The 14,903-nt window shown below is 40.5% G+C and overlaps 1 protein-coding gene across 1 annotated transcript; it reads left to right on the top strand.

The window, feature by feature from the left end:
- Nucleotides 1-588: 588 nt before the first annotated feature.
- On the top strand, nucleotides 589-13,538 carry p2rx8 (purinergic receptor P2X, ligand-gated ion channel, 8; the record flags this gene model as incomplete). The annotated part of the gene is made up of 12 exons (XM_083772529.1): nucleotides 589-716; nucleotides 2,978-3,128; nucleotides 3,931-4,002; nucleotides 7,305-7,380; nucleotides 7,684-7,780; nucleotides 8,153-8,233; nucleotides 8,502-8,643; nucleotides 10,034-10,164; nucleotides 11,800-11,893; nucleotides 12,098-12,163; nucleotides 12,375-12,457; nucleotides 13,276-13,538. 12 exons carry the CDS (start codon nucleotides 589-591, stop codon nucleotides 13,361-13,363), a joined length of 1,209 nt encoding a protein of 402 aa, XP_083628655.1. The 3' UTR covers nucleotides 13,364-13,538.
- Nucleotides 13,539-14,903: the final 1,365 nt, after the last annotated feature.

The raw sequence follows: 14,903 nt of genomic DNA, 5'->3' as shown, positions 1-14,903 counted from the left end.
AGGCTGCAGTAGACTACTATCATGTCTGTTGGAGTCTTGGAGACAACAAAAATACTGAGACAATTGAAAGACAATTAAGCAAATTGTGTGTGCGTGTGCGTGCGTGTGCGTGTGTGTGTGTGTGTGTGTGTGCGCGCGCGCTTGTGCGTGTGAGACCCAAACAAAACGATGCCGCATGCCTTCTAGGTCTAGGCAGGCCAAAGAGCAACAGATAGCCATTCATTCTACTGTGCTCAGCTGAGCCTGAGTCACACCCGTGTGGCCGTGGATTATGTTGTGAAGCTGGTGGACCGGTGTGGATATGGAAGGAATGGGAACACGCTATACAGCCTACAGGCTATTGGTTTTAAACTTTTGGAATCCATTGGAGGAGGATGAGTAGCCGGATGACGGATGAGGGTGATAGGATCTGTAGTAAATAGTGCTGTTCGACTGGTAATTCTAGCTGCTGTCATCATTGCCTGCTGCTGACTGGCCGGGAGACACTGAACTTACGGCGGTCTGACTGCAGCGTACGTGTCGGTGTCGGTGTCCGAATTCCTAATGTCCGCATATGGCATCTGATTCTGAAATCGCTACTCTATCAAGATGGCTTGGAAAACTCGCTTCCTTTCGTTATTTGACTACAAGACAGAAAAATATGTTGTCGCCAAAAACAAGAAAGTTGGAATCTTGTTTAGACTTTTACAATTGTTCATTATCGGTTACCTTATTGGGTGAGAGATCAATATCAATTTTTATTTTTTATTTTTAGTACAGTATTTAGCCTGCTGCTTAAGTGCACAATAATAGCCTATCTATTATTGTGCACTTTAAGCAGCAGGCTAAATGATTAGTAGGCTATAGCCTGACATTGAGTCGGGTGTAGCTAGACTTTAGTTTAGGGCAGGGCATGCATGCTGATTGATTGATTGATTGATTGAAATATTTATTAACAGTTTGCAGAATTTACAGTACATTTCAAGCACAAACTCAATACAAAGACTGTTAACTGTGAGTGGACGACCCAATTAAGCATTACACTTGTTTACAACAGGGTCCACATTGTTCAATTCATCAAAACATTTAGAGACATACAAATAGACATTTCTATGTAGCTAAAGAACAGAACAGGAATTCATCATATAGGAAGCAAAAAGGGAAAAGAAACATATACAGTGAGGGGGAATGGGGGGGGGTGAGGGGATTCAGATTTTACAGAGGCCAGTTTCGAATTGCAGCCATCCGTAGGTGCCCTTTGAGAGCGGTTTTGAAGGAGTCAAGGGATTCACATGTCTTAGGTCGCATTCATACCAGAGAGCTTTGCTGCGATTAAAACGAATCCTGCTGCGCATTGTCAGAAAGTGCGCTTCGTTTGGCAGGTGTGAAGGCTCATTCGAATCGTAATGCGCAGCAAATAACCGCATTTTACTCCGCCCAAAAACGTGGGTTTCGCTTCGCTTCGAATCGCACTTGACTACGATTCGGTGCAGGTGTGAATGCAATCCGCAGTAAATAAAGGAAATGAAGCAAACATAATGTGGCGGGTGAGGAGCTGAACACAGTTGGAGACGGTTAAGGCATATTTTACGCAGCGCAAAGATGTCCTGTTACTGTGGATAGATGTGGTCGAATAAGGAGACTGAAGCCCTGATCGAAATGAGGACGTGTAGGCTACATTAATCAATTGCTTAAGAAAACACATAAAAACAATGCAGTGTGTTATAGCCTACATAATATTCTGTCTGTCTGTCTGTGCGTGCCGTAAACATGGAGTGCTGTCACTGTGGGACTGGGGAGTTATATCAGTGCGCTCAGTAGGCTATAGTTTATGAATGGAACACATTGATAAAGGTCCCCCCTGCTGCGTTTCCAATTGCTGCGAATGACAGTGTGAAGGCAAACCGCACCAATTAAATATGCAAGAACCTCAAATTCCCCGCCCATACGGATCTGAGTCTACCGAAGTATTAGGTGAGAATGTGACATCAATGACTGTTGGTAGGGCGTTCCACATTTTGGTGGCATATAGGAGCGAAAATAATTTAGTCCCTTGTTTGTGCCGAATCTGGGTTGTACATGGTTTGTTGCACTCCCTCTGGTGTTGTGGGTGTGGACTTCGTTTACATTAAGGAAGTATTTAGACAGGTACATGGGTATCTTGGTGGTGTATCGAATCTTGTGGACCAGACCCATTGCAAGATGCTGTACTCTGTCGTCGACCCTAAGCCATCCCAGCCTGTCAAAGTGGGCAGGGGTGAGGTGGGTTCGGGGGGTGAGGCCAAGTAGGAGCCTGACCAGTTTGTTTTGGGAGGTCTGGAGCCTTGTTTTAAGGGCCTTTGAGGTGCTGTGGTACATGGTTTGATTGATTGATTGATTGAAAATTGTATTAACAGATTGCAGAATGGGTACAGTAGGCCTACAGTTCGGCTAGAGGTCAATACAAAAACTGCTAAGAGGATATAACCAGAAAAAGCACTATTAAAGACTTGGTTAAGGGTCAATTTTCAATTCATCAAGACATTTAAAGACATAATACACATACCCGGTATGCATGCATGGTCATACAGCCACAAAAAGGACATAGCACAATCTTGTAGCCTGGCTTAGGCTACATTTTGATTCAGAATTGATACATTTGAATTTCAGCTATAGGTATAATTATGTTATGTCATAGGCAGGTGTCTCTTGCAATGCCGTTTAGACTATAAGTATATATTCTTCTCTTCAAAGAGGGTTGAAATGTAGCCTAATGATGAATTGCACAATTATAAACAAATTAAAACCCACACATAGGTCCACACTCTTCTGTTGACATATTCGATAATTTCACAATTAAATCTAATTTAGATTTAATTGTGAATTTCAGTAATAAATCAACACATTTTGGCCTAGATACTGTTGTAGGTCTATTCTATTCAAACCGGCCACACACTCCATATCAGAATGCCCTGGTTGAGAAAGACTGTTTTAAAGGTTCACTTCTCTATGCATGCAGGTGGGTTTTTGTGATCAAGAAAGGTTACCAGGAAGTAGACGAGGCTGTCCAGAGCTCCATAATAACCAAACTGAAGGGAGTTTCAGTTACAAACACCACAGGCTCTGGACTGCTGGTCTGGGGGCCAGAGGACTATGTCATCCCACCACAGGTAAGAATGATAATAGGATAATAATCATAATAATAACATTATTATGATTATTATTATTATTAATACATATACTGTACATAATACTACAAATAACAATAATAACAGTTGAATAGTGTTCAAATGTGAACACTATACTCATTTTCAGATTTGGTCGCTGTATTTGCGGTGCAGTCAGTCACCTAATTTGTCATGTAGCCGCCCTTATTTATTCCTTTATGTATGTCGATCAAGCCAAGGACATAATTCTTGAGTCTAATGTGGCATAATGCCTGCAGGCTATTCCTGTCAAACTCTGACTATTACACAATGGGACATGCGTATAATCGTAAAGGCTAATGGGACAATAAAATGCAGAACCTGCTCTCAATTCAGCCCAAGAATGCTCGCCACCAAAAACACGCTCGCTCTGGGTCAAATCCGGCAACCTCGGAACCGTGGCGCCAAAACCTAACCTTATTCCTAAACTTATAACCTCAGTAAAACTATGTCTATAGCACCCAGCCAAGACCCGGGCTCACAACAGCCCTGCCAATCGGACTCAACCCTATTGGCACGACAGGTTGTGCATCAGTTGAGTGGGAGAATCAGGTTCAATTCAATCCCTGCGTCTCACTACATATGCATGACCTTATCCGTACAGTACAACAAATACAAGAATGCATGGTGAACCACTGCATGGGGGCGAGCGGTCCACGGACAGAAATGGGGGCGAGCATGTTTTGGAGCGAGCGTTTCCGCTTACCGGTTAGCAATCGGTTATACCATGATTATAACTTCTGTTTTTTGTCTCCTCTCTCTACAGGGTGAATCTGTTCTGTTCATTGTCACAAATTTCATAGAGACCCCAAATCAAAAGCAGGATCACTGTGCTGAGGTAAGGGCTTTTTATTTATTCATTTTTATTTTACTATTGTACTGTAGGTGCTTGTGCTTGTACTGTAGAGAAGGATGAGGCTGACAGGGCACTGTGTCAGGCACCCAGAACTAGAGGCAAGTGAATTGACTCTATGGGAGCCAACAGGGCAGAGTCAGGAGGGGAAAGAAACGCACCACCTACGTAGAAACACTGCAGCGTGGCCACCATAGACTGTAAAAAATATGGACAAAGCATTCCCCGGGTCTAACATGAACGTAAAATGAAGCCTGTCAGTCCTTGAATTGTAAATCGCCATCTTTCTAGATCCGTTTTTAAACTAGTGACTGGAAGCAGAAAGTATTCATGACCATGTTTATTAAGGTAATACAGTCTAGGTGAAGTTGGGCCCAAATACTCGGAACAGTGGTGCCAAAACCTAACCCTATTCCTAAACTTATAACCTCAGTAAAACTATGTCTAGCACCCAGCCATGACCCGGCTCACAACAGCCAGTAACTAACTACTTGCAAAACAGTTGTACCAATTCTCACAACCTCGTACAGCATTCACATGAATGCACAGCCATCTATCGCTAGAGAACAACATATAGAACTCAACTCACATATAGATGGCCTGTCTACTACTGTATATACGGTAGCCCTGCACTTTATATTTAGATCTTATTGATTGATTAATCAGATCACAGACAGTACAATCTCTGTGTGTGTGTGTGTGTGTGTGTGTGTGTGTGTGTGTGTGTGTGTGTGTGTGTGTGTGTGTGTGTGTGTGTGTGTGTGTGTGTGTGTGTGTGCGCGCGCGCACACACGTGCGTGCATGCGTGTGTGTGTGTGTGACTGTGTATTGCTACAGTATAATGCTGGTCAAGACTGGGCACTGCAGTATGTCAGTCATATTTTCCACACGTTGGACATATATTGTGCTGCATAAACTCTAGGCTATATCAAAATGTTTAAATCATTATCATACCAACAATCTAATTTATTTATAGACGCTTTCCCATTAAATTGTGACCTTGTGGTCCCATCCACTTATATGCGAGTGTAGGCCCTGGCTTTGTTTGAGACAAGTTGTGGAAGGAAGCATGAGGTCAGTCCGTTGCTCTCCCCAGGTTGGCAGAGGAAGTGTAGGCCTAGGCCTTGACAAGAATTTCGTATCATCACTGTCAGGCAAAACCTTATATATAGTATACACACATGTATATGATGTTATTTCTTAACTCATTTATTGCAGGTAGCTGTTAGCATAAACCCCAGTTCCAGGTGCCACCATACGAGTTCACTTTAAAAGTCGGAGTTTGCCAGCCCCCCACACACACTCGCTACACACACTTGAGTATCATAGGAACAAGCACACACTGTTTATCTCTCAGAAGATAAACAGAAGCTTTTACATGACGGGAGCGTCGCGGTACAAAGGCACAAATTAAGGCACAGAAGATCCACCAAGGACAGCTCTCCCGGATTCCGACTTATGGATGTTCCAATCCCATAGCTGGAGTGGTGGGGTGTCGCCATAGCAACCGGACCAATGTTAAAAGCCGCCGTGGGACTCACTCAACCATTATATAGACGGAGTATACATTGGGGGGACCTGGGATATGACGTCCCCTAGCGTCAGGGTCCGTATATACGGACATGGGAAAGAAATAATTAAAATAAGTATATAAAGGTAGCAAAAGTAGCTGATCTACAAGCTCATAACGTGTCACTTGTAGAACGAACCTTTCGCTGATTTAAAAACAAAAACATATGACGTGCCCAAAATATGGATCCCAAGTTGAAAGTGGTCTGTGTGATTTGTGTATGTGTTTGTTCCTGTCTATCATATAGGTCCGTCTGTCTGCGTGCGTGTGGCTGCAGTGCATTGACAGGGGTGCATATACGTTAGTCCAACATATGTGGCCGGTTAAGGGCCGATTCATACTCCTATTTTACCGCTGTTTCGGCGCTGTAGTGCCGAAATGATTTCGGCTCGTCAGAAATTTTCAGTAGCACCGAAGAGCCGACTTTAGGACGCTATCTGCCCCCCCCCGAACCTCAAATGACGTCACATTGTAGGCTCTACAGCGCCGAACCGACTTTTATTCGGCTCTAAAATAGGAGTATGAATCGGCCCTTAGACTCATGCGTGTCCAGTTAAGACTCACCCGTCACCCGTGGCTTCTGCTTACAGTTAGGGTTTGGGGTAGGGTGTCAGACTGTTAGAAACGTCAGACCAAAGATATGCACCCACATTGACAGGGTTAGTTTCCAGACCATTGGTGGTATGTAAACGGTTCTGTGCAGCCAGCCAGCAGACAAATGGAGTGGCAACTGCAAGCCTGTAAACTAAAGTACTGTACTATACCACAACCATAAAATATACTGCCCTTGTATACATTCAACCTGCCTACAGTCACTGTGTTGTCCATTCTTGGTGTGGTAGTCCCATCAAACACATTAGCTGGGTCTATACAGCAATGTTTTTCAAGCTCAACCAGTTTTCTAACTTAAAATCTATCATCGCCCTGTCAACAGTCTTTCTCGTCTCTCTTCACAGCACCATCAAACCGTTCTATCGCTTGAACGTGTACATTGGTATCATTAGAACACCAACAATCTTTTATCATTTTTATCATTTCACAGCAGCAAGCAATGAAAGTGAAAACGCCTGCCTAAAATATGTATTAAACATTTACTTTAGGACACCTCCTTTACTTTAGTGTCTGGTAACCAAACAACCCACAGTTACCGAGGCATGGGTCTGTTTGCATGTCTTAGAAGCTGGGCTGCTAAACGAGGTCATCGTGGTTAATAGTTATAGGGTGAAGCTTGCATTTCCAGCCTATGCTTGTAAGCTACGTCAACAACAATACATAAAACCTAGCTGGGCTTTTATCCAGTAGGAAACACATTTAGAGCAGCACAACATAGTGTTTTGCCCCAATTTGGCATATTTTTCTAACCACAAATTAAAATCTTTTTTTTCAAAATGTCATATTTGTAAATTCATTAGTAGGCCGAACTTTGTCCAGATCAATATTTAAGGTTACCTGAGAGTCATTTGACAATGACGTTCTCATTGAAAGTCATTTGACAATGACATTCTCATTGTAGTTACATTTTCATCTTGCTGAAAGGGTGTTCAATCTGCACATACTGTAGTAGCTTTTATACTTTTATTATTTTTTTACAAACAAACTACATTCAAGGGTTGTCTAGATTGTTGGTCATGGGTGCCTGCCCACCCACAGTACCCGCAGCACCCAATGAAGCGTCAGTTTACTCAACTGCAGCTATGTTGTGTTATGTTTTGTGCAGAGTTTCAAGGTGTTTCATGGCCACTGTAGAGGCAACGAGGACTGTGAAGAGGGAGAGACTGTCATAGCTGGACATGGTGGGCTGTACTGTTTACATTTCTCTCTCTCTCTCTCTCTCTCTCTCTCTCTCTCTCTCTCTCATGCACTTGCACTGTATTCAAATGATCTATTTGAATGATAAAATGATTAGTGTTGACAGATTGGATAGCTTGGCTCGGTATTGTTGAAAGACAAGTTGGTTCACTCTGTTCTATAAACAATTGGAGGCTGCTTGTCTTTGTCCACCTCTGTACTTTATACATTGATATCAGACAGACTCTCCATTTAAATCTACAGACTACCATGTATGTACTAATCAATTTTTATGATGCTCTCTGAAGGAGTTATGACTGGTCGGTGTTTGAAAAAGGATGAAAACTCCACGGGTACCTGTGAAATATATGGCTGGTGTCCTGTTGAGAGACATGTCAAGACACAGTAAGGAACAGCACTATAGTACACGGAAACATGTTGCAAAGTTGCAATGATATGAACTCTGTTCATATCACGTATCACGTACGTTTGTGGGTTTGTTTCTGGCAAATCGCATCCTGACACACAAAGAAAATGTACTGAGGTTTGCTTGATTTGCAACAGATATGAGTACACTGTGTGACGGAGGAAACCATTACAACTGGTGGTGAAATATGTATTCATGTCTACCCCTCATAAAAAACATTTTTATTATATTTGAGTTTCAGACTTGTGTCCTTCAGTTGCTATTAAGAATACAAATAAGACATAAGCAATCTACAATCTACAGACATTCACAGCCTGTGTAATAGAATAACAAACCATAATCTTTTACAGAGGACCTCTGTTGAGAAAGGCAGAAAACTTCACCATCTACATCAAAAACTTCATTCGTTTCCCCAAATTTGACTTTTCAAAGTAAGCAAATTTTAAACAAAGGCTCCATTCCTTTAAAAGTTGTAATTACTAAATTACTTCCATCATTATGTGCAATGTGTTACCTTCCACTATGCAATGAACAGTGTGTGTGTGTGTGTGTGTGTGTGTGTGTGTGTGTGTGTGTGTGTGTGTGTGTGTGTGTGTGTGTGTGTGTGTGTGTGTGTGTGTGTGTGTGTGTGTGTGCGCGCATGTTACGCGATGTGTGTTACAGTATATACAAATGTAAATTCTGTTCTGCAAATCTTAGGTCCAATGTCGCGGAGACAACGAATGAATCGTATCTGAAGAGATGTCAATATGATGAGGACTTACATCCCTACTGCCCCATATTTCGCCTGGGCGACATTACTAGCCGAGCCGGACACAACTTCCAGGACATGGCCACTTTAGTTGGTTTTACAGATTTGTATTGTTATTGTCTCAGTATTTAACATTTGATATATACTGGAAAGCAGAGTTTAGGGACATGGGGCTCCATTTTCGTCACCCTTACCCCTAAACTTCTTTGCCTTTTTTACTATTTTGAAAAACACTAGCCAATAGCCAAAAACTAGCCAATCCACATTGACACGTTGTGAGCTTGTAGACTGCATGGCCATTTTAACTATTCAAAAATGTTTAGCAAAATTGTAAAAAAAAATGGCAAAGAAGTTTAGGGATAAGGGTTTTAGCGGTGACGAGCCCCATGATGTCCAGGTCAACATCGGGGGTAGTGTCACGTCACGTGGTAGCACTAGCAGTCGCCATTTCACTCATCACGCTGTACAGACACATTCCTGCAGCCGAGCAACCACAGTTTGGTAGGACACAGGGTAGACGTCACAGTGGTGTTTATTCTATGAAACTGTATAATCCATCTTATTCTTATACAGCAACATTTTACGGCCGGAATAACAAACGGCTCGCTAATGGAGTGAAAGTGAAAACCTCTTATTCTTATACTGGATACCATGCATTACCACAGCATATGATGGAAAATGTAACCGTGCTCTTTATGTAAAATTGTAAATTGTAAATTGAACGTACAGTTCAAAAACAGTTAAAAGTACAAATAAAGTGGCACTGGAACCTTGAGGTACAATTCCAATCTAGTATTAAAAGGGTATCTTTGGCCCAGGCCGTAGCGTAACGTTCTGGGCACCGGACTGGTGATCCAGTCGCGGTGTGCCGCGGGTTCGACTCCCGGACCCGACACGGCCTTTACCGCATGTCATCCCCCCATCTCTCTCCCGTTTCCTGTCAGCCTACTTTCTGTCCCTTAAAAAAAAAAAAATCAATAAAAGGCGTAAGCCGCAAAAAAAAAAATCTTAAAAAAAAAAAAAAAGGGTATCTTTGAAAAACAAAGAAAAGGACCCGCGTTTCACTGTCAGAAATGTTTCCAAACAAAATGTTGCTCTTTATTTCAAAGATACTCTTTTATCATATGCACTTTTGTCCTACTGTCACCAACCTGTGGGCATCGGCCTTTTTCTATAATTAAATTTCAGGCTGCTTCAAAAATTCAATTTATGCCAGACATGGAGAGACACAAACACAAATGCACAGCTATTCAGGTCATTATCATTCATCATGTAAGCACATTGACTCGGGTAGAGATCTTTGGTCTAACTAACCCACCCATTTGTAAGATTTCGCTTGAGAAAGTTAAGATTAATATATGGAAGATTTGAGTTAGGATACTATAAATTGTCAGTACTAGCTTTGAATATACAGTATGTGGTATTCTCTTCACATTTAGAATGATTGATTGTAAACTGTGCTCTCTTTTTCCCCTCCAAGGGTGGATCAATTGCCATTCTAATAGAGTGGAATTGTGACCTTGACAAGGGATATTCTCATTGTCATCCACGTTATCACTTCACTCGTCTGGACATCAGTGCCTCCAAAACATCCCCAGGTTTTAACTTCAGGTGATTTGTCAGTTAGACCACTGTTTTCCAAACATGTCCTGGAGTTGTGAACAACGGGAGCTGTCAAGAAATGGATTACAGCGATCCCGTTTTATTCATTAAAAAAAGGACCTGAAGACGCATATACACGTCCAAGCACATGCCGGTTTGATTAGAGAAGACTTGTATACCTACACGTTTTTAGCATCATAGGTGTTAAATAGCTCAGTAATGGTCTGCAGTTCTTTAAAAAACAGAAAATAAATAGTTGGAATACCAATTTCATCCAATCAGAAGAAAGAACTCAAGATGCAAGACAAACGTGAAATTGGAAATCATACACAAAAAGAGCAGACATTGAGACTTCTGTGTACTAGTGTTTGTTCAGAAACAGGAGTCTCCCCGTCTCTTCAGCTCTTTAATCTCTGCTTCTAGCAAATGATTAAGCTACTATGAGAACATGTTTTACAACCGTTTAACAACAAACTTTTTTTTTAAGACCCAGAAAATATATCACCTTTAAGCCATTTAGACTTGAGACCCTATAGAACGTACTGTCCTGCCCCCTCGAGAGACCCGGACAATAATTCCCCGTTCATTTTCCTCATAGACTTTTCAAAAAGTATTTATTTAAAGACGTTTACACTGCGGACAAAGCCAACTCGAGTTGTGACAAATCATGACAACAAACACAATGTTTTGGGCCGAACAAATAATTTGAAAGAAGAAAAAAAACGGCAGGTTAAAACACATTTGTTGTTTTTCTTCTTTGTAATTATTTGTTTGGTCCAAAATATTGTGTTTGTTGTCATGATTTGTCACAACTCGAGTTGGCTTGACGCTTAAAAGGTCTTTAAATAAATACTTTTTGAAATGTCTATGGGGAAAATGCATTGGGAATTATTTCCTGGGCCTGGTGTCGTCATCTGGTTCCACTGAAAAATTGACCATTCATAGAGATTTACAAAAATATTGTTATCAATTATTTTAGAATTGTCTCATTTGGTTCCTTTCCACCAGTGTTAATGTTTTCATTATGATTTCATTTTGATTTAGTTTTAGTCTTAATAACACAACATTTAGTTAAGGTGGTTGCACACCGGCCGCATTTTTCGGAAAACCGTTGGAGAAATGCAGCTTAAAAATCCGAATTCGCGCCCGGTGTGTAGGGACCTTTAGTCCTATTTAATCTTCTGAAAAACCTTAGTCTTTTAGTTAGGGTCATGTTTTATTGCACCCGATCCCATTCCGAACATTCGATTTTGAGTATCTGCCGATACAGATATTTCCCGATCCGATATTTTTATAGAACACTTATGACATATCACAATAGTACAGTATCTTAAATCACATCTAATATCCAGTCTAATATCATGTTATGGATATAATAGGGATGTCCCGATCAGGTTTTTTTGCTCCCGATTCGATCATTTGAAAATTACGTGTTCGACCCCGATTTCCGATCATGTGATCGGATCGAGACAACCCTACTTTTAGTCTTAGTCTTATAGTCAACAAAATTACCACCAGGCCGAATGCCGGGGACCCTTTGTGTGTGTGTGTGTGTGTGTGTGTGTGTGCGTGCGCGGTTGATACATATAGTTAAATATTGTATGGAAATACATATTGTACACTAATATGCTTTTTTTTTAACAGACATGCTCGCTATTACAAAAATGCTGCAGGGGACAGCTACCGAACCTTATTCAAAGTGTACGGTGTGCGCTTTGACATCATGGTACATGGAAAGGTATGGGAAATACACTAACAACTTTAGTTTATTCATGATATGGAGATTATTATTATTATTATATTAATATTGATAATTATTTTTATTATTAATATTATTGTTATTATTATTTATTTTTTGCAATTGGCAACCAGGCTGTGTGCATTTGACATTTGTGTGTGTGTGTATCTTTTTTATAACCATCTTACTTTTCTACTATCTTAGGCTGGCAAATTTAATATAGTCCCTACATGCATCAACATAGGCTCAGGACTGGCGTTGATGGGTGGTGTAAGTGTGACTCAGTCTCATTTTGAACACTTTGCTAAGAACTTAAAAAGGACAAATCTATAGTTCTGCCTATGATTTTATGCAATCTATGATGCCATGATGAATATTCTAAACAACACAAATATTTGAACCTATATATTTTCTATGATCTTCTCCATTATGAAATAACAAAATAACATGCCTCAATTTGTACAATTTCAAATTTCAACAGTGTGTATTCATCTGCGACATGGTCCTTCTCCATCTGATGAAGAAAAGCACTTTTTATCGGGAAAGCAAATTTGAGACAACAAAGTATGTCAATATAGCAACAGAAATGTTGTCAGCTTCTGGTGCTGTAATTTGATATTAGCTCAACAGCATGACAAACTATTTGAAAGTAGATTTCAAGGATTCCTGTGATATCATAATGCTAAGCTAATCAACATGAAACATAGCATATTTATTAATTCGATAATTATATAGGCCTACTGTAGGCCTGCAACAGCCACACCGTAACAAATTACAAATGTTATTAATGTTACCAAGTTTATTTAAAAAAATAAACTTAACTTTATTTCATATTTATCGGCAAAAACAAAAGTGAGGGGCGATTTTCAAATCTCCCTAAAGTTCTTACTTTCCAGTGTTGATTTTGACAAGTTTTAATTTTAGTCATAGTCTCTAGTTTATTTAGTTTTAGTCACAAATTTTGTCACCTGGAATTTTTTGCTGCTAGTCTAGTTTTAGTCGACTAAATATACGATTTTAGTCGACTAAATCTACAGTTGATTTAGTCTACTAAAATGTATTTAGGCGGGCCTTGATGCCGTCGTAATGGCTGATTTTAGACTTGCTGAAAATAGCGTGACTCGTTGTGAGCTTGTAGATCGGCTATTTTCAGAGCGCAACCAAACAAAAATGACTTGTCTTTTAGTTCTACTGGATCTCTTCATCACTAGTCCCTCCCTTATACATTTTAATGTAGTTTGTATTTGTTGATGAAATTGTCAATATATTTACTCTTAGTTTTAGTCATCATAGCTTAGTTTTCATTTAGTTTACATTTAGTTTGTCAGTGAAAAAAGGTAGTTTTCGCCAACAAAATCAACACTGTTACCTTCTTTCCACAGAAAAAAAGGTGCATCTCAACACGATGGCACAGAAGTCACGGAAGGATTGGAACAGCAGCAGCTGACAGACCTATCATTAGAGACTTAATCACCATGGCCACAGATCAGTGGCTCTGGGGCATATGCTGTCAAGTGAGGGCAAGCTTCCGCGTTGGTGCCAATTAAGGAAAGTAATGAAAGGAAGGGTCGTGAGTCACGTGACTGGACGCTGGGGATGCATCATACAACGGCGCACTTCCTCCCTCAGTGCGATACACGTCGCAGCCAATGAATTGCAGCGGCGAATGAGGCGTCTACCTTTCTATGGTGATAGACACCCTCCCAGCTATAATGACGTGAAGCTGCAGTCCTGTTGTCAGATGTTGCCTTCAACAACAGTTCTTTATTATTTCTTTTGAAGGTATACGGCCTACAGACCCAGAGATACTGCTGAAATGTCACAGAATTTCAGGATTAAAATATGTTAATATAACATATCCATCCTTCTCCACAAGTAGGCCTATACAATGCAGAAGAACTTCATTTCTTTACACAGTATTTCCAAACAAAATGCATTTCCAACTGACTATCCAGCTCAGCCTGTTAAATTGCAGTCTGCTTTGAATGTCTTGTTATTCATGAAAATGTAAAAATGGTATTTCATCTATTTCCTCTGATGTACCAGATGAACTTTCCTCGAATTCCCAAAGAAATGTATTATAGACAATAGAGGAGTTGGCCACAATCTCCCCAAAATAAAACTTGCTAAACCACCCAAAACATGTAGGCTACTATAGACCCAACTGGTATGGTAGCACTCACCTTTTAAAAGGACAGGTACAGTGCCTCAATTTCACAATTTATTTTGTCCAGACAAAAGATGTTCATCCCTTAATCCACCATTTTTGCACATCATCAATGATTGATTAATTTCTCTTTGCTCTCTCTCTCTCTCTACTCTTGAAACTTGAGTGCAGTGTTGCGCTATGAAAGGAATGTCCATTCATTTCATATTTTTCATGTCTAGCTTTTCTGAAGATGAATGGGAAGTTGGAATGAGTGCATGTAAGGGAGAACAGCATTTTATATAAACTGTAATGTCAAACTTCAACTTCTTTGGCTGGTCAACTTAATTGTCAATAGAGTCTTGATTCTAGTACAGTATGTTGATGTTGTTGTTGTTGTTGTTGTTGTCGTCGTTATAGAGGGTATGCGCATGCATAAAGTGAATGGCAAATCGAGTGGCAAAGTGACAGGAAAAGTGAGTTTAACATTGTTTAATGTCGTTTAATGCAATTTTCTGTTTGGATGCATGGGCTGTCAAGGCCAGAAAGTAGTTTTTGCCACTCAGTAGACATTCCTGCATAACTTCCTGGTTTGATGATGATGTCACGCGCATACCCTCTAGTCTATTGTTATTATTACTAATAGACGGATTTACGATGATTGTGGTGATGCCACTCAGACTAGTCACTCACACAGATGGGGACTCAGGAGATAAAACAATGACAATAGAGCAACTAAATAGCCTACCTTCTTAAAGGACAAAGAAGCTATGTTTGGGCTGAGCCAGATTAAGAATGCAAAAGGCATGGGTGACTATTGATGAATGGGTAGAGGTCAAAAGGTCACAGAAAATCGGCCCTGGC

Source organism: Protomyctophum parallelum, assembly GCF_964188405.1.
Source record: "Protomyctophum parallelum genome assembly, chromosome: 9".
NCBI classification, from domain to species: Eukaryota; Metazoa; Chordata; class Actinopteri; order Myctophiformes; family Myctophidae; genus Protomyctophum; species Protomyctophum parallelum.
Note: the sequence above shows the minus strand (reverse complement) of the source record. Positions and strands in the feature narration are given on the sequence as shown.